The 21483-nt window shown below is 39.0% G+C and overlaps 1 protein-coding gene and 1 pseudogene across 1 annotated transcript; one reads left to right on the forward strand and one right to left on the reverse strand.

Annotated features, from left to right (window-relative positions):
• The first annotated feature begins 4321 nt into the window (after window positions 1–4321).
• LOC140853747 (autophagy-related protein 18a-like) lies at window positions 4322–14135 on the forward strand (annotated as a pseudogene).
• Window positions 14136–15463: 1328 nt separating this feature from the next.
• On the reverse strand, window positions 15464–16636 carry LOC140853771 (glutathione S-transferase 3-like). The gene is made up of 3 exons (XM_073248717.1): window positions 16406–16636; window positions 16186–16234; window positions 15464–16083 (listed from the first exon to the last, which is right to left on the reverse strand). The coding sequence occupies exons 1-3, from the start codon at window positions 16550–16552 to the stop codon at window positions 15632–15634; spliced, it is 648 nt and encodes a 215-aa protein (XP_073104818.1). The 5' UTR covers window positions 16553–16636; the 3' UTR covers window positions 15464–15631.
• Between the last annotated feature and the right edge of the window lie 4847 nt (window positions 16637–21483).

The following is a 21483-nucleotide window of genomic DNA, read 5'->3' on the forward strand; positions in this document are numbered from 1 at the left end:
CGACTAAATCATCAATGAATACATCCGAAAATTCATTTACGATAGGAATATCCTGTAACTTCAATTCATCATGTTCTTTGTTCTTTATTGATACTAGGTAACTCTACATCCCTTTTTTATCATCTGTCTAGCTTGTTCAAGTGAAATAATACGTGGAGGGATGGTTCCTGTACTTCCATCAAAATTAAAAGTTAATTCTCCCGGTATGTGAAAGTTCACTCTCTTTCCATGGCAATCACAGAGGCATGATAGGTAGCCAGCCAATCCATTCTAGAATGACATCGAAATCATGCATATCCAGGACCACCAAATCTGTCGGTAATTCTCTTTCTCCTATCTTGATACTACATGACTTGCACACACTTTCGGTACTCAAAATACCACCAACTGGTGTCTCAACATATAATTTGGTTTTCATGGGTTCACATCTATATATGCTGTCTAATAAAAGTAATGGATATAAAGGAGTGTGTAGCACCAGAAATCAAACAAAACTGAAGCATGAATACCAGATACAGGAATGGTACCTGTCACCACAGCATTGGAGGCCTGAGCATCCTGTTGTGTGAGTGCATAGATTTCTTCCTTGAGTTTTCGGCCTTTGACCTCCGTCCTTTGCTTGTGTTGATCTATTTTCGTCCATCTGGGGGCAATCTGCAATCTGTGTCCTTTTGGCCACATCTAAAACAGAACCAGTATTCCATGGGCAATTAGAAGTCTCATGCTCTCTTCGGCCGCATCTCGGAACATCTAGCTGTCTCATTCTCACGATTCTTATCAGTTGCTGGCTTCTTTGCTGGAACCTTATTGTTCTGGTTTGTCCTTGAGTTCCTAAACCTATTTCTCTTCTTCTGATTCCGTTCACGCTCCGCATGAGCTTCATTAGCTTCTCTCTCAATTATTAGAGCTTTGTTCACAACTGAGGCATAGGTAGTTAGCTCATAGGGTACAATTGTCTCCTGATTTCTGTCTTCAGTCCCATTTCAAATTTGTGTACTCTGTCTTGCTCAATCTCAACTAGTCTCGGAATAAATTTGGCTAACTCCATGAATTTGGCTTCATATTCTGCAACGGATCTGTTACCCTGTCTCAGGTGAATGAACTCCTGTTCTTTCTGTATTCTGACACTTCGGGGGAAATACTTGTCAAAGAATTCATCTCGAAATCTCTCCCAAGTGAGTGGTATCCCATCGTGCTCATATTTTTGTTCCAGTATACGCCACCAGTTGTATGCTTCGCCTTGTAGGCAAATATGCTGTATAGCGGATCTTCTCTTCATTGTGGCATTCTTGCACGGCGAAGGCCTTCTCCATTTCCATAATCCAGTTATCTACTTCTAGTGGCTCGATGGTTCCTTTGAAGGCTGGAGGAGCTAGCTTCTTAAATTCGACGATATTGTTTCTCTGCATCGGATGTTCTCCATGTCCAGGTATTGATGGAAATTGCTGACGTGGTTGTGCATGTTGTTGTTGAAGTAACTGTTGCTGTGGTTTGAACTACTCTGATCAAAGTTTGCATCAGTTGAGTCATGTTCGGCTCCTCCTGTACTGTCGGAGTATTTTCCGGTAGGATCATGGATTCCCTCCTGCTGAGTTGTGCCACTGTTTAATTGGGGAGTATTATCGTCAAGTGGATTTGATGTCCCTCCTATCGCTCCTTGAGTATTTCTCACTCGTCGTGGAGGCATATTGACCTATGATAGATTTGAGATAATAACTTATCCTTAATAAGGTTATAATTTGTGACAAGTCAAAATCATTATAACTAACATTTCAATTTCCTAATGTCTACCCATCACTTGCTCACTTTATTCTACATGTCTCTATCTATCTACTTATGCTCTGATACCATATTAATTGTCACGCCCCCGACCCGAGATTGTGAATCGAGGGTTATGGCAACCGCCGCATACTTATAGAATACTTTTCCCATAAGCATGCAAGGCATCTCATCATGATATCTTCACAAATAGTTAAATAAATTTTTCTTTATTCAATAATCAAATCTTAGTTCAAATAACAAATCAAAACTAAGTGTTCAAAAGAAAGAACTGTCTGACAAATCAATATTAAAAACAAAAACTAAAAGTCTTAAATAAATTCTGAGAAAATCCTAAATTAATGAGTTAACTCCATCTCTAATCGCTCTCCCAACCGAAATCCCGCATCATGCTAATTTTCTGGATCTGTAAGAAAAACATAAAACTTATCATGAGCTAAATAGCCCAGTAAGCAGTGTATACCTTTTAACTGAATAATCAGGCAAATAATACTATGCATAACAAAATCAATATATAATTTCATGAAATCATATTCATACTGTCAATCATATATAAAAGTCAATTCATCATAATTTCTAATTATGTTTTTCTTCTTAAATTCATCAATTTCTTAAATTCTTCTTACCAACCATGACTATGACCACATTATCCCTGTGGTAGGATCATAATACCGCGTATCTGCTTGCGGTGGGCTGCGAATCATCTGACAGCCAAGTCCTTTGGAACCTCTGGTCTAGCTGGCGGTTTTGTCGCCGGTCTATCTAGCGATATGTCGCTGGTCTCACTGGCGACATAAATCCTCAGGACAGTCAATTGCCAACGTATATGCCCCCATTGGCGGGTCCTCAACACAGTCAAGTTGTCAATTTCATATTGTCTTCCAATTCATATATTATTTTCAAGAATAATAAAATTAATTGATATTCGAGTCAAATCAATTATAACATTCTTTGAGATCATATATCATCATAATAATTGCTCAACAAATAACTTCAATCATAAATAATTTTCTACAATTAACTTTCATCATAAATAATTTTCAACAATTATTTTAATAAATAATTTCAATCGCAAGCATGCATAAATTTATTTAATTCATAATATACCAGATAAATTCAGTAAAAGTAAACACTACTTACCTCAAAAGAAAGTCCAAACTAAAATTCTAGGGATCTCGAAAATCCTTCTCAGAACCTGATACGTCAAATATCATATTTTAAAACAAAATTTTATCGAATTAAAAATAACTAAATTATTAAAATCTAATATCCCCACTAGGATCAATTCATCGACAGCATCCCGATTTTCGAATTAATCCATGGACATCCTATTTTTATTTTTATTGCTATTTTTTTTAATTAATTCCATAAATCCTAAAATCTAGAGAGAGAGAGTTTCTCTCTCTCCGCCCCTTCTCTTTCTTTTTTTTTTCTTTTTTTTTCCTTTTTCTTTTCTTTTTTTTTCTTTTTCTTCTTTTCTTTTCCTTTCTTTTCCTTTTCTTCTTTTTTTCTTCTTCTTCTTCTTCTTCCCGCGTCGGAACAGAGGACTCTTGGTCCTCCGGCCTTAATCGGCCGTTCGGGCCGTGGCCACCACGGCGGAGGCCGGCGGCCGACGGGGCCACTCCTCCGATCACGGAGGAAACATGGCCGGCGGTCAATTTTGATCGTCGGCGCCGGAAATTCACGAAAACGGGGCCCAAAACAGAGTCTTTTTTTTTCCGACCAAAAATCGACGATGCTCGTCGCCGGCCACCGCGCACAAGCGCACGGGGGAAAGAGAAAGGAAGGGAGGAAAAGAAGGGAAGCTTACCTTGACCTCCGGTGACTTCGTCGGAGAGAAAACACGGCGAGAAACCCAACTGTGCCCACTGCTCCTCTTCGGGAAAATCGGAGAGAAATAGAGGAAGAAGAGGCCGATGGTCGATCTCAAGAGGGAGGGGGTATTCTTATAGGGAACCCTTGGACTCCGAGGGGTCCTAGGAGTCCTGATTTCGCCGGAGAAGGAGACTCCCGATGGGAGTCTTCTTCTCGATTTTGAATTCCTCTATTTGTTTTTTTTTTTTTTTTTTCCGTTTTGGGCTTTTGTGGGCTGTAATGGGTTTTGGGCTACAACACCTTTGATGCCATTTTCTTCCTTTATATCGACCTTCACGACTTAATTTTTTTTTTTTTTATGGTGGTTCGCTCCATTTCCACCTTTTTTTTATTAATAATTTTTTTCGAACAAAAAATATTTTTATTTATTAAAAAAATTAAAATTATTTATTAATAAATAAATAATTAATTATATAAAATATATTAATAATTAAAAAAATTAATTCGATACTTCTTAAAATATAGTGCGTAACCGAGATCATGTTGTAGTTGAGATAATACTCTTATAATTTTTTGAAAAAACTCAAAGATGATAACATCTCGCATCGTCCGCTCCACCCCAAGGGCACTCAAGAAATTATATCAAAAAACGGTGGCCTTTCTGAAAAAGGTACAAAGGATGTCCGTATTCTTGTCGTGGGGCTTCGGCAAACCCAATCCGAGTACATCCTTCTTCGCCGTCTTCCCTTCTCTGCCACCGCTCCTCCCTTCGCCGGGCTTTTTATACACCGATGGTCCCTTTTGACCCTCCAACCCCGTGATAATTCCCGGTCTCTCCTCACCTCCATGGCCGCCCTCTCCATCCCCCCTCCTCCTCCTCCTCTCCCCCCCTCTCCTGGCCAAATCCCAACTGTGATCCCAACCCAAACCCAAACCCTAACTCCAACCCCCCATTCCTCCTCCCTTCCCACGACGGCGACGAACCCCAATCCTCATCCCCTTCCCCTGCCGCGGATCCGCCGGAGAACGACGATGCCTCCGGCTTCCTCGAAAACCCTGATCTCGGCATGCATTCGATGCCGGCGCAGCCGCCGCCTCTGACTGCGGTTCAGCCGTCATTGTCCGCCTCGTCGTCGTCCTCATCGCCACCCCCGATGCCGTCGCTGCTGCACTTGTCGTTTAACCAAGATCATGGGTGCTTCGCCGCCGGGACCGACCGGGGCTTCCGCATCTATAATTGCGACCCTTTCCGGGAAATCTTCCGACGGGACTTCGACGACGGGGGGATCGGGGTGGTGGAGATGCTGTTCCGGTGCAATATCCTGGCCCTCGTCGGCGGCGGGCCGCAGCCATACTACCCGCCCAACAAGGTCATGATTTGGGACGATCACCAGAGCCGCTGCATCGGGGAGCTCTCTTTCCGGTCGGAGGTCCGGGCCGTCCGGCTCCGGCGAGACCGGATCATCGTGGTGCTGGACCACAAGATCTTCGTGTACAATTTTGCCGACCTCAAGCTTGTTCATCAGATTGAGACGGTGCCGAACCCTAAGGGGCTCTGCGCCGTGTCCCAGCAGCAAGGGTCGCTGGTCCTGGTCTGCCCTGGGGGTCAGAAGGGCCAGGTCAGGGTGGAGCACTACGGGGCTCGCAGGACCAAGTTTATCATGGCACATGATTCGAGAATTGCATGCTTCGCGCTGTCGCAGGACGGGCGGCTGATTGCCACTGCGAGCACCAAGGGCACACTCATTAGGATTTTTAGCACCGTCGATGGAACGCTTCTCCAAGAAGTAAGATGCATGCCTTGCTTTCATTGAATCCATTTAGTACTCATGATTCTTTTATAGTTCGATGTGTTATTTGTTAAGATGATTAAGGATATATTTTGATTTAAAATTGTTCATCAGAAGCTTTGAGAACGAGGGTTAATCTTAAGATAGGTTTCTCATCTTATCCCATTTTCTCTGTGCTTCCTTTTTATTTTTCGGTAAATTTCTGTGCTTCCTCTTTATTTTTCAGACGAATTTGATAACTTGAATTGATGAGATCCCTCTCCTGTCTTAAACTTCCATTAACATTATTTGTGGAGCTTTAAAGTGTGCACTCCCTAACCAAGGATATCTTTTTAGTTGATACCTAGCATTTGAATTATGAAGCATTCAACCAATAAAGTCTTTTAACAATCGACTGTTTAAACAAAAGAGTTCAAACTCAACGCAACTCTAGTCCTAAAAGTTGTTACTTCTCTTCCGCATGGACGATACCTTTTAATAGTTCTCATATCCTTATTTTATATTTTATTTTTATTTTATTTTGTCATGATTATTTTATAAACTTCTCTGGTGTTTTTCTTTCATTTATGTTGATGTTTGAGTATTTTATGGAAAATGGGGACTCAAATGGAACTTCAATAGTACTTTGTTAAATCCCCAATTACATGATGAACAATAAGATTTCTTTTCTAATGGAAGGCAATTCTTTGACAAAATAGAGGTGAGGAATGATGAAATGGAATTTTAAGGAGGAAACTTTGTAGGAATGTTAGTGGTATTTGGGATTTCTTAGAGCTTAATTAAAAAGGTTAAGCAAAGTACTAGTTCATTTTATTTTATGATGTTACTTTGTCTCTTTGATGTTAAAGGCTTTTATGATGTTACCTTTTCTCTCTGATGGTGTTCAATTCTAAATTCAAAAAGAGAAGACAAAACCAATAATCTTTTAGATATATTGAGCTATGATCTATTTCGTGATAATTGTATTGCAAGAGCATTGAAGGGGTGGGATAGAAAATTAATTATTTGTATTTTAATTGGTTATATTCCTTCATTTTTTTTAAAGTTCTAAAAGTAGATGTAGTATGTGCATTCGGGGTACAATTGTGCTAAGTGGAGTTAAGTAGCTAGAAGCTCGAGCTCCATTTGATTCAAAATACTTAAGATTCGAAACTCGACTCGAGATCAACCGAGCCTTAACATCCCAAGCTTAAGCTGAGCTCAATAAAAAAAAGGTAAAATTCGAGATTGACTCGACTGGACTCAAATATCAACCAAGTTATACTCGAGCTTGAGTTTGAACTTAAATTTGAGCCTTATCCTACTAATAATATATATTATAAATAAAAAAATATTATTATATATATATATGGTCGAATAAGCTCATGAGCTTTCAAACTGCGTATTTTGCTACTGGAGTTCGACTAAAAATACTATTCGATCTTGATGATAGCCGAGTCAAATCGAGCTTAAGTAACTCATGAGCAGTTTGACTTGTATGCACCCCTAATGTGCATGTCTATGGTGCAATAGAGAGCATACGATTGGCATAAAAAATATTCAAAAAATTTAAAAATAACATAATTTATGGAAAGAGATGTAAATAAGTAAAAAATTGGACATAAGTAAATAAAAAATGAACAAAACAAACTTAAATAAAAATTTAGCCAGGGGGAGGTAGGGCAGGAGGGTGCTAGGGGGATCCAGAGATGAGGGCATAGACAAAGAGATGGGAGATGTGTGAGAGAGGAAGGTGGGGAACACAAGGTACGTAGAGGAAGAAGAGGCAAAAACGTTGCTGAGGAAGAAAGGTGGCAAAGTAGATAGAGGAAAGGAGGAGGTGAGGAGAAGGGAAAGGGAGGCAAAAGGAAAAACTAATTCATTGCCATTGGCTGCCAAAGGAGCTATGTCATTTGCCATCCATTTTCTACTACTAGTCATTGGATGAGCTATACCAAGCCTCTTTGCCTCTCTCTCTCTCTCTCTCTCTCTCTATGTGTGTGTGTGTGTGTGTGTTGTGTGGGGGGGGGGGGGGGGCATGCTCGGGTTCAAAGAATGAGTTGGGGATTGTGATGCACCGAGGCTTTTGAAACCCAATTGGCCTAAATGTGCATCTGCCAATATCTTACTAGATCAATGTTTGGCTGAATATGAGGACCACCTAGGCCCAATAAGGTGGAGTCATGAGGCCACATTTGCATATTTTATTGCACCGACTAATATTTTAGAGTGCTGTACTTTGGCCCCCTGCTTCATTTCTCCTACCTTTATTGATTTAGGTTTTCCTTGCTGGTAGAATGATAACTTAGTAGATTTATTTGACATAGACAACCATTATAATCGAGCAAGATCAGGTACATTATTTGCTTGCAAGATCAGGACCAGTACTCTGTCCATCAGAATTTTCTTCAAATTAATTATTTTGTTGTTTTTTCATGTAAGATACATTAGTGTATGTACTTGAATACAATAACTAGGTCGATCAGCTGGATGGACTCGAGCCTACTCTTTTTTTTTTTTAGTCATGTAGAAATATGTACATCAGTAATTAAATATGGCTTCCATCTGATCTGGTGTATTGAATGACTCTTGAACTAAGAAAAATAAGAGAGGAAAAATCAGACTGGTCATTATACTGATTTATTTTTTTAGTCAAATGTTGTGATTCAAGGTTCTCATGTTAACATGGAAGAATAATAAGAGTAATGGATGCAGGAGTAAAAGGGCAGCATGGCCTGTTGGGATTTAGTCCTTAGGAGGCCTGAGCTTTAATGTTTCACATTCTAGGAGATCAGTACAGTTTTAGAAGTTATTTGAGTAAATGAAGACTAGACCGTTTTATGGAGGATATCCAAATAAAACTTCATATTATGATTTGGTTTTCTAGTATTTGGAGGATATCCAAATAATAACTCTGACCTACATTAAAGTCTTGAGGAAATCTCTTATGTTTTATGTTTTTAGCTTTCAACTATAACAGATACAAATAAATCTTCATGCATAACCTCGAGGTTCAAAATTTATTTTCTTCAGTTTTAATGACTACAAAGAAATTATACTAAAAGAAGTTTAAGATAAAAACCTAAAATACAATATGAATTATAAATGGAACTCTTACATCCTCCAATTTTGTCTATGTTCCACAAAGCTGTAACATTGTTGCTTTTCCCCAGAGATGGTAGATGTGCTGAATGTTGTTAATTTGGAGAGATGTTTCCCACAATACAAAAATGTTGCATATAGTGCTTAGTGACTGTTTTCTCTCTCATTTGGGCATGTGAACCAGTGTGCAAATCATGCGATCAGTTTTATGGAACTTATCTTTTAGAAGCCTTAATGACTTCGTGCATATTTTTACAATTCATGCATATTTTTTAATTTCTTTATCCTTTATTTCCAGATTCTTCTTTTAAAAAGAAAAAAATAAAACCCTGTCTCTCTGTTTTCTATGTAGTGATTTTATTTCTGATGTTATGGTGATCTTTTCTTTCTAGCTAAGAAGGGGTGCTGATAGAGCAGAGATTTACAGCCTGGCCTTCTCCGCTAACATGCAGTGGTTAGCAGTCTCTAGTGACAAAGGAACAGTTCATGTATTCGGCCTCAAGGTAAATTTGGGATTGACAGGCAATGATAGGCCACGCCCTGCACCAGAGCCAAATGCCCCAGCTATCGCCTCATCCCTCTCTTTCATTAAAGGTAACCTCATTTAACTTGCAAAATTTGTAATTACATCTAGATATAATTTATGCAACAGGAAACCATCCGAGCTTAGTTCTTAAACTTATAAGAGATATTGTGATATTGGTTGGCTTTCCATCCAAGTTATCTTTTGTAGTGTTCACTACTTCAATATTCTCTACTGTTCTGCTGGAGTTTTTGTCTCCCTTCTCTTTTAATTGCACAATGCTGGATGAGATAGCCCATATTTTATCAGCAAAGAATATTCTCTGCCTGTATGGGCTAACAATTTATTTTCATAAAAAAGGATCATTCCATTGGTTCATCTTCGATAAGTGTAAAGGAAAGTAAAGATCAATGAATACCTATATTATTACTTTTGTCATAGTGAACAGACAACTGACTTGTTGAAAATATCCTTTTTCAATTTTATATTGGAAAACTGTATTCAAGATTTTATCTTGACTTCATGAATAAGTATGGTTATGAATTTTGTGGACTTGTGGATGGTAAGCCAGTTAATTGGTTGGATTTTGACATCAGTCTAGTCCAGATACGGTACGATATATCTAATATGATAATTGTTTTTTACTTGGGGATCCATAAAAATTCAAATCCTATTGCCTGAAGGACCTAATCCAAATTGTGCATAATAATTATTATAGATGTTATTGTATATAATGTAGTCCTACATATTTCATATAGGTATTTCACTTGCATGATGCCGCCATGCACTCCCATTTTCATCTTCTAAGCAATCCTACCCTCTCATTCCCACCAAGCCAACTGGAGCTTTGGGCTGCTTAGATTTGGTTGGTTATAAGAAAGTGATAATCAAACCTAGGTTTTAAATCCCATGGGCCAAAGGTATCTTAGTTTCTCTATGGAATGGGATGCCCCGCTGTCTCATCTCATCCTGATAGCAGTTTCGGTGATGCATCCTGATCTCCATCTTTCTCTCCTTCTGTCATTTCTTCCTTGTCTTTTTTCTTTTTTCTTTCTTCCTTTTTTCTTTATTTTCCTCTACTTTCCTTTCCTTTCCTTTTTGTTTCTTTTTCTTCTCCTTTCCTTTATTTTTTTTTTCTATTTTTCTTCTTCTTTCTTTTCATTTTTTTCATTTCTTCAACTTTCTTTCTTCTTTCTTCTTCTCTCCCCACGTGGATAAGTTTTGGAGTCCTGAACTCATCTCGATCCCATTTTTTCATAAGAACGGGATGGGATGGTCGGGCCGCCTCTTGTCCATCGAGACGTAAATCCTTGAATCAAACTCAAGCCAAGCTGCAGCCATGCTTGATCCTAAATATTAAAGCATTGTTGACTTCCTAGTTGGACAAGTTTGAATGAGCCTATTGTTAAGTTTGTTTTTGCAAGCCTAAAATATTTAAGCTGGACTTATATACGACTTGAGCTTTAAATGAGGCTTAAGCTTGAGCTTGTCTTGCTTGTTTATTGAATGAGCTCAACCAAGCCCTATCATTTTGATCTAAGCCTCAGTTGTTCATGATCAGTTTGGTTCATTTCCATCCTTCAGTAATGAGTCCCCTCATCAAACCCCACCAAAAAAAAAAAAAAAATCCCACCCACAACAATGGGAGGGAGGAACACTCTTCTTTCTTCTAGCCTCCAGATTATCAGATTATCTGGTAGCAGGGATTTTAGTTAATGGATCACCAATAGTAGTGCAAATGAGTCGAGCTGCTCATGAGCTACTTGAGTAGAATCCAAGCTCAACTTGACCCGACTACTATCGAGCTCGAATAGCTTAAATAATTTTTCGAGTCGAGCTCGATTAGTAAGATACTCGGCTCGAAAGCTCGCAAATCTACTCGAGTTTATATATATTTTTAATAATATTATTTTTATTTATAATATATATGTATTAATATATTTTATGAGTAGGTTAAGGCTCGAATTCAAGCTCGAGCTCGAGCTTGAATATGGCTCAACTAATATTTGAGTAGTATCGAGTCGAGCTTGAGTATTGCCTTTTTCTATCGAGCCAAGCTCAAGCTTGAGATCAGGGTTTTAAAAACCATGTCGAACCGTCTAGTACAACCATACCAAGTCGGATCAATGGAGAACCGGGACGGTTCCAGCGTTTAAATCGGTTCTCAGAGGGATGGAGAAGAAAGAGAGGAAGAGAGGGGGGAGAGAAGGAGAGGAAAAGGAAGAAAGGGCCTCCAGCGACCATCGGATGCCGTCCGACATCTTGCCGAGGTTGGTACGCATGGAGGGAGAAAAGGAGAGAGTGAGAGGTCCCTACGGGGCCTCCGGAGGCCGTCGAAGGCCTCCAGATGGATGGTGCCTTTGTCGTGAGATCTCCAATGGTCGGCAAGCCCACGTCGATGGGCCTGAGGGCGATTGAGTTGGAGGAAGGCCTCCGCAGCTCCGCCCCCTTCATTTTTGAAATAGGGGTTCGCCCCTGTTTCGGTTTTTTTTTTTTTTGATTTTAACGTGTGAAGTCGGCAATCTAGGTGCCGACTTCACGAATTTTTTTTTCTAAAATTTCATTTGAAGTCGGCAAATCATTTGCCGATTTCATCCGGATATTTTTTTAAAGAAAAAGGTGAAGTCAGCAACACTATTGCTGACTTCGTCTGTTAAAAATCAAAAATAAAAACCGAAACAAGGACGAATCCTTGTTTCAAATTGACCTCGACCATCCTCCGTAGCCCTCGGCCGCCCTCCGCTCCCTCTGCGTTGCCTCGTTGGCTGTCAGAGAGCTCTCCGATGGCATCTCTTCCTTTCCTTCTCCCTCTCTTTCTCCCCCCTCTCTCTTCCTCTTTTTCTTCTCCCTCTCTCTTCTCTGGCCCATCGGTTCACGCCAGTCTGGTCCGATCCAGTATGGACCTGTACCGAGCCGTACCGCCGGCCAGTCGGCACGGGCTCCGGTACCGAGTTCGCGAACATTGCTTGAGATATTGAGACTATCCATCTCAAGTCGAATTTCAAGCTCGAATATTTTGAATTGTGTCGAGCTCAAGCTTCTAGCTCCTCGACTCGGCTCGGCTTGATTGCACCCTTAATCAGCAATCCATCTATAGGCCTCAGGAATTGTTGTCAATTATTTTTAATATGTTATGTCAGTGACATTCTTCATCAATTATTTTTAATATGTCATGTCAGGTGCATTCTTTTTGGGATTTTTTTTTATTCTTTCCTTTTGTTGTAAATTGTAATGCCCTCAATCTTCTTGGATGATTTAATATTCCATGCTTTTTCCTGAACTTCAATTGTCTTGGTTCAATACAAAATTCTCCCTTGGAAATCTTGCTATGCTTTTCAGAACCGTAGGGACCTTCTAGCAACCGACTGATAATCATGTTGGTTTGCTTTTGACTGTTCCCTGTGCTGGACGAGGGTTGAGTTCACTGCTGGGCAGTTCTCCACTTTTGGTAGCAATTAATTCGTTATGGATTAAATTCAGTTCAACCATGTCTTTAATGATGTCTTATTTATAAATGGCTCGGATAGGTCAAATTGGCTAATGAACAGGACTGCTGTAATTACCTTAGTTGATCAGGTTCTTTTCTACCCTATTCAAACTGTTTGGATTGAGTCACGCCAATGGTACTCTTTTAGGTTCTGGTTTAAAATTTGGATGTAGAAATCTGCTTCAATTTTTCATGTTAAGGCTGGTTTTTTTTTTGAGTTAGAGCCAAGTCAGGCTGCAAATTTTTGATACCTGTTAGCTGTACACTTGGACAGTGTTGTAACCAAAGGAAATACGATATCATAAGTGTTGGTATTTATACATGAGAAAATTGGCTCTTGGTGTGAAGAACAGCATGCAGCCCCCAATCAGCTGCTGCAATGTTTAACCCTTAAGCTTTCTAGCCTTTTAGCCCTTGTTTTAAAATACAATTAAGTGAAACTTTATGGACTTTCTATTTTAATGTTGTCTTTTGGTTTCATCTTAGGTGTTCTGCCAAAGTATTTCAACTCAGAATGGTCAGTGGCTCAGTTCCGCTTGCATGACGGTTTGCAATATCACGTTGCATTTGGACACCAAAAGAACACCATTGTGATTCTTGGGATGGACGGAAGGTATGTGATGTCAACTCCAATGATCTCTCCTGCTAAAATTTTACATTTGTTAAATGTTTGGTACAGAATTCTCAATTTTTGAAATTTTGTGGTGTTCACTACTGAAAGCATTTGGGTATTTACTGAAACTAATTAACCATACAAGCTTCATTTATCACCTCAAAAGGAATCTTTGCATGTAGGCAGTGATCATGTTTATGTAAGTTATTCGCACTGTGACTGTGTGATTCCTCGCTTGAGACATTTCTACTACTAGTATCACTGACATTCTGCCATGCAATAGTGGGGCTAGGAAACATTTAGGGCCTGTTTGGGTGGTTGGGCCCAAAATCTTATGGGATTCCTGCCCCAACCACCAAATATATTGGATTATAAACTGGCTAGGCCTATGTTTTTAACTATCTAAGGCTATCTTTTGACTGGGTTGGCTCGAATCCTATAGGGAGAAAAAAAATTGATCTGCTGAGATGATTTTTTTTCCTAATGTAATTCGGGTCAATCCGCTCCAAAGGTGGCCCTGGCTAGTAGAAAACATAGGCCTATCCAGTTTATAATCCAATATTTTTGGTGGTTGCACCATAAATCCTATGGGATTTTGGGCCCAACCATCCAAACAAGCCCGTAATTTCTCAGTTCTTTAGGTATCATAATAGCCTAGGAGTAGGTTGTATGCATTTTTTTTTTCTAAAGCCAGTCTTTGTTCTAAACATAACCTAATGTTGTCATGAATATGCAGTTTCTATCGATGCCAATTTGATCCTGTGAATGGTGGAGAGATGACACAGCTGGAATGTTACAATTTCCTGAAACCAGAAGAAACTTTCTAGCATGAGGCATGTTTTATCGTCTGGCTGTGCTGCTGTTCATTATCATTGATAAACTTTACTTTTTCAGGCAATAATCTGTACATATCTTAGTGTTGACAGCTTCCAAATATTTCAGTCGCCTTATATCATAGCAACGGCTCATGTGAGTACCACATGATGAATCCATGTATATCCTATTTTCTGGATACACAAAAGCTTGCCATGCATTACTTATGCCTTATATTTCCCCCCCCCCTAAATCTCTCTATTGACATGATGTACAGTTGCTTAATTAAAGGTTCTCTGTTGATTAATTGTTTAGGCACTGGTTATACCATTTTCCCATTTTTTTTTTCTTGTATGTGTTATGATTTGCTGATTGTCTGCCAGTCTGCCTCTTACATTCTCTGCTTGTGGATCCATGTTGTTCTGCCTGTGCCTGGGTATTTTACCATTCTAACTTTTCATCAACTACCCCCTTTTTATTTCTGAGTTGATTAGTTGGATTTGTGGTTAACTTTGGCTCAATAGGCCAGCCAGCTAGAAACCAAAGGTGGGAATGGCAATAATTTTACAGCGGATTGAAGAAGTGTCTTGTTTTCACTGAAATATTTTGTTGGCATAATAAATGCACCCTGCCGGTCTATCAGAATTTGCTGATGGTCAGACGCTTGATCCCCAGTTTTGAAATCAATTTGTTTGTCATGATAATGCCCTCTGCGAGGCTCTGTTAGCCATAGTGTTGGGAGCATGGATGCAGATGTAGATGCTACGGTCATACGTTTTATCCATCCATCTCCTATTGGCAATTTCACTCTGTGTCAGGGTCTCTGCCGAAAGTAATGGTGAATCTTCTTCCCCGGGTCGTTTCCTGAGTGGGTTGTATGTAGTTTGGGTTTCGTTTTGAATGTATTCCGGAGTACAGTGGTTTTCCTCTTCCCATCTATCTGCAATACATTCTTTAACATGCATGCTTCCCATCATGCATCGAGCAGCGTATCTAAAGTAGCATAAAATCCTTTCCAATCTCAAAATCCATTTATGACGGGCAGCCTGTTTGGTCTCTGGTGCAGTTAGTTTATTCTCTCAAATTTAGCTATGGAGGCACACCACTATTGTTTCTTCTCTGGTCCCAGAATGGGGAGGGACCCAGCAGCAAGTACCGCAATTTGTGTGTGGTGCCTGTGACACGCACGCGTTGGTGAGCCCAATCCTACCGCACTCCACCTGATGACAGCGCGTGACACGCGCTTAGCATCCATCCAAGAAAACCCGCTTGCTAGAGAAAAAAAAACTACCAAAGCGCAGGAAATCGATCGTTAACATTGATGCCGGACAAATGAGGCATTTAATGTTATTTAAATGCCCACCAACCCACCGCCCACCGTCCACTTGTATTGGAGTCATTTAAGCCAAGAGTACTATCTTAAATTAACAGTAGCTCATGATAATTTTCTCCCCCAACTTGTGTTTTATAATTTATCCCTTTATCAAAGTTAAACCTCTTTCAAAACAAACGGCAAAACACACCATCCACATCTCAAGTTCAAACCATGCAACATAAACAGCTCCACAAAAGCCTACTACTTCACAATTAAGTGAAGGCAAGTTGAACATATTTCGATTTTCACACTACAGACGCATAGATGCAACAGATGCCACACAAAGGCACACCATTTTATTCTACTGAAATATTTTAAACCAGCCAAAACAGAGCATCAGAAGCCATCCACCTCGTTACAGAGGGATGCTGGCCGCGGTCTTCTTCCAGGCGGGCCGGGCGGAGATGTCCTGCCACCAGGCCAGCACGCGGGGGCGAGCGGTGACCAGATCCGCCTTGGGGGTCTGCAGGAGGTAGTGTGTGTAGGGCATGTGGTTGAGGTCCGCCAGCGTGAAGTGACCGCCCGCCAGGTACTTGTTCTTGGAGAGGCGGTCTTCGTACACGTCCAGCACCTTGCCCAGCTTCTCCGCCTGCTTCTCCACCACCGCCGGATCGGTGGTCCCCCCGAGCAACGGCTTGATCAAGAGCTCGAACACCAGATCCGCGATAGGCGGCCCGAACTGCTGCGACTCCACCTCCAGCCACACCTCCAACGCCGCCGTCTCCGCCGGTCCACCACCCGACCGGAGCAGGTCCGGTCCGGTCTCCTTGTACCTGCTCGCGATGTACCGGCTTATCGCTCGCGATTCTGGCCGTCCGATTGAACCAAAAAGATCAAAAATCCAGGATAGGTGCATCAATTGCGCGATATCTAACATTTAAGAAAATATCTAAAGGGTGAAAAATTTACCAAATAGGACGAGATCTCCGTCCTCTAGCACAGGAATCTGGCCGAATGGCTGCATATATGGAGATAAATAAATAAATAAATAAATAAATAAACGTTACCAAAATTGAAAACACCAAATTATAACATTCTCACAAGGTTTTTGGATTTTCTTTTTTTTTCCTTTTTTTTTTTTTTTTTTTTTTTTTTTTTGTAGAAGTTTGGAGAGATGGAGAGAAGATACGTTGAGGGCGAGGAAGGAAGGTTGTTTGTGAGCGCCGGTGCGGAGGTCGACGGGGACGAGCTCGTAGTCCAACCCCTTCTCGTTCAGCGCCGCTACCACCCTCACCGTGTTCGTAGACATCGCCAACCCGTACACCTTCAACCCCATCTCTCTCTCTTCTCTCTTTCTCCCGTCTCCCTTCCTAGAGCACTATCTCCTCACAGAGCCAAACGGACTGCAATATAGAGAGAAAAATAAAAATATCATGTTAGTGGGACAAGAGCAATGTTCGGACGGGCGCATATAAGTTTCTGTGCGCATTGGATCATTCGTCGTCCGTTCCAGTGGCCAAACACGTCTGAATAATCTCAGTCGCCATCTCGCTCACCCATAAAAATTTCTGTGAGAGCATTGGCAAGACGAAATGTTATTGGTTGGATCAGGCTCCGATGGACCACTAATAATTTATTAGTTAAAAGGAGAAGAAAAAAAAAAATAGACATACCACCGCGCGTGTTGTTATTACCGTTGGAAGAAAAAAAAAAAAATAGCGGTCCAGTGTTGATCCAACTAATAAGTTTTCGAGAAATATGACATTCCAAAGAGTAGATGAACAAAAATCATACGGACAGACAGAAAGTAATATAGGACGGCTTCTGATTTTATCATATTTTTTTCAATATTTATTTTTAAAAAAATAAAAATCAAAAAATTTTACTAATAAAATTATCAATTTTATAATTAAAAAATAATATTTTATTTTTTTATTTTTAAAATATATTTTTTTATCGATACATAATATATGATCAAATAATATATATCAAATAAATTAGTCATCAAATAAATTAATATATATTTTTAGATAAATTAATATGTGATTTGTAGAACATAAAATTCATTGGTATACACCATACAGCTATATGAGAGATACTTAGCAAATTAGTCATTTAACAGTTCAATACATATTTTGAAGTAAATCGATATATAGTTTTCAAAATATCGTATTCTCAGTATATATTATATATCCAAATGATAATATTTATTGATTTCTTAATATACACTATAAGTTCCTTTATGAACATCTAGTAATAATTCAATATACACCTCTAAGTAAAAAATATGTTCTGAAAATATATCTCAATTTATCTTGAGGTGTATATTGGATTACTATTGCATGTGTATCAAAGAAAGACACAGTGCAATATCAGAATGTCAATAAGCATCACTTGACTATGTAATATGTATTGATGAACATTATATTCCAAAAATTATATACAATTTGCTTAAAGGTATATACTGAGTTGTTAGATGATTAATTTGTTAAGTGTATATATCATTTAACTATGTACTATGTATGATAGATATATATCATTTAACGATGTATTATATACTAAAAAATTTTATATTTTAAAAATTATATATCGATTTATCTATATATATGTATTAACTTGCTAGATGGTTAATTTATCAATCATTAACTCTTAATATATATATTTAAATAATTGATCTCTATATCCTGCTACTTTGCTAAGTAGACTTCTTCTAGCAAGAGACAGCGAAGGTTGGTTCTTATGATCAAAACAAGACTTCTCAGATTAAGAGTTTGGAAGAGCTCATTTTTTGTCTGTCTTTTCGAATATCTGCTACTAATCTAGCCATATGATGTGGAATGGTAAAAAATATATTTTATAAATAAAAAATATAATATATAATTTATTTTTATTTTTTATTATAAATATGATAATTTTATTAATAAAAAATTTTAATTTTAAAATTTTTATATAATATAAATATATAAAAAAAATGACAAAATAAGAAACCATGCTTTATGTTCCACCAGCCTCATATGGCTTCTGTTCGGAGTAGATCAGGTGACTGCTTGACGAGTTATGGTCACCTCTGAGTCCGACAAGAGTTACCAGACTTTTTGGCCCACATAACCGCATGACGGTTCGTGGCGCTGTTATAGTGGCGGTGGATAGCGGTGGGTATAATAATGAGTTCGTCTTTGTTTTTTTGGTAATTATTTTCACGTGCACGAAGAGTTGGTACAAATATTTGGATACCCCGAATTGTCCATTAGTGGGAGCTGGGCCCATTTTTTTTAAGAACGTCTACTTCAGACTTGGAACGTGTCCGTCGTGCCATTGTCAGTGTCGGTTGTGGACGTACCCTGGCAAGGAATAAAAAATTTTATGAGAATCTCGTGTCACATATATAACATTGGATTTGGCATAAATTTTTAGCTTCATTTTCAACAAAAAAAACAACTTCCTTTTATATAAAAATAACTATTTATTCTAAATATAAATTAAAAATAATTTTTTATTTTTTAATTAAAATTATATTTATATCTTTATATTCTTTATAATACAATATTTTTTTACAATAAGACAGTATTACATCATATTAATATAGTATTTTTTTATAATAATGTAGCATTGCTTTATTGTATTATATTAGTATATTATTTTTTTACAATAAGACAATATTACATTATATTAGTGTAATATTTTTTTATAATAATATAATATTATTTTATTATATTATATTAGTACAGTATTTTTTTATAATAAAGTAGTATTACATTATCATAGTGTAGTATTATTTTACAATAATACAGTGTTACTTTATAATAGTGTAGTATAATTTTATAATAGTGTAGTATTAATTTATAATAGCATAGTATTATTTTATAATAGTGCAGTACTATTTTATAATAGTATAGTGTTGTTTTATAACTACAAAGATAATTGGATCATTTCAAGTCATTTGGATAGATATTTTTAAGTTATGTTTTAAATGAGAAGAATTTTTTATTTGAAACTTAAATGAGTAGCTACTTTTAAGTTTAAACTCAATTAGATATTTGTTATTAATTTACCCTATATAAAATGCTACAAACGTGCTTAAGATAATAGTCGCTTATCTGATGCACCGCTGAAGTTCCCAACATCTTTGTTTACGGCCATGATTGCATGGCGGTCATCGGTTCATCCTCCATTCCTGTACAATATTTTATAAATAAAAATAAATCTTGTTCGGGAAAATTGAACCTACTCCTGATTTATAGTCGGCAAATCGGATTCACAGTCGGCCAATCAACTATATGTCAACGACTAACAATGGACCATCAAAGCCACACTGCGGAATAAGTTTCGGATCGATTACAACATGTCATCTGACTCTCAATCGGTGTAATAATTAGAACGTCTGACTATCAATCAGTTATACTGACACATAGTTGGAGATTTTCGATCAACTTCCATCCGGCACCAAGTCAGCTACGATGACCGCTGACTAGTCGGTATGTCAGAATAACCAATCGACGGCCAGTCAATATACCATATGTATCGATATATAATCAGTATATTGGAAATTATCAGTGCGGAAGGCGCATAACGGCTACATACACGATTATTAGTGGACACTAACTACCTATCCCACAATCATATAATTCTAAAATAAGCAGGATCCACGTACCTAACCATTATAAATGGTTACCAACAACTTTCTATAAAAGGAAGATAAATGAACAGTATTGGTAAGACACTTTTGGACTGATACTCTGTCACTTTGAATATTTTGTCTGCTATTCACCACTCCTTACTGACTTAAGCATCGGAGGGTTTCCATTAGACATAATTTCGGTCAGTGGATTTCTTTTGCAGGTGCTTTTCATCGGCATTAGGCACTCCAGAGAATTGACCGCAACAGATTAGCGCATCCGGTAGGGGGAGACATCAAATCCAACAATGACGAAAATAAGAGCTCAGAATTTTACCGACTCCGTCAGGCAGTCTTTCCATCAGAAAGATCTCTCTTCTCCACTAATGGCAGAGCCTAGTTCCTCACGTTCGGTCATCACGACGGATGTCCAAACTCAACAACTTACTACGTTAATGCAGCAGATAAAGATGCTGATGGAGATAGTGCACAGCCTCCAACAATAATAGACACAACAGCAGCAGCAACAATCGATGGCAGAGGAGCCGACAGTGCATATAGTGCCATTCAGGCACAATCGTCGTGCTCCACGACGATCTCTTTCTCCGTCACTAGAACGACGATCGTCTCGACACTCTTACCATGTCTAGCCAATATCTTCCCGGCACTCTCGTCATGCCACCCGCCATTCACGGCGATCACCTTTTTCTTCACGCCAATATAGCATTAAGAAAGGGAAGAGGCTGCGCACGCCCTCGACTATTCAATCCTTGAGTTCTTTAGGAGATTCTACCTCTAGGTTCTCACAGCAACGATAGTTCGACGACTACGAGCGCAAGTTTAAGGAGGTCGACTGCCAATTCGCCCGACTTCAAGTGGAGGGCCGAGGGTCTTCCAACGATCTGGGCTTCCACATCGCTCAGCCTCTCTTTCAGTATATCTTGGATGAGCCGATCTCATTTCGATTCAAGATGCCACAGATGGAGCCATATAATGGCTCCATCGATCTGATTGATCATTTGAAGAGCTACAAGGCTCTGATGATGATCTAGGGGGTAATCGATGCCCTTTTATGTATTAGCTTTCCAGCTACCATTTAGAAGGAAAGATGCCGCGAACATCTAACAATCTTTTCTCCATCAAACAACATGAAGGAGAGACACTGAGAGACTTCGTGACGTATTTCTATGCTGCCACACTTGAGGTGTGGGATCTCAACGAAGATATGGCCATCTCGGCCATGAAGAGAGGTCTGAGGAGATCCAGATTCACTTACTCCTTAGATAAGACTCTCCTTTAGACTTATATAGAACTTCTAGAGCGTGTGTACAAGTACATTCACATAGATGAAGGTACTATTGACGGACGTCAAACAGAAAGAAAAGATCAGAAATAAAATAATAGAAAAGTGGAGCTCTAGCCGAGTCGAGTCGGCCAACAACTAACAAGAGAGCTTCACCTCATTGATGGAGTCCAAAGCCGAATAATTACGAAAGCAGATATGACTCCTACACTCTTCTTTCTACTCCCTGTGCATAGATACTAATGGAGATTGAGGGAGAGGATTATCTCCATCACCCCCCACCGATGAAGGCACCATCGAGGAGCTGCAACAAGAAAAGGTACTATCGGTTCCACCGTGATCATGGTTA

The sequence above is a fragment of the Elaeis guineensis genome, chromosome 14 (assembly GCF_000442705.2).
Source record: "Elaeis guineensis isolate ETL-2024a chromosome 14, EG11, whole genome shotgun sequence".
Taxonomy (NCBI): Eukaryota; Viridiplantae; Streptophyta; class Magnoliopsida; order Arecales; family Arecaceae; genus Elaeis; species Elaeis guineensis.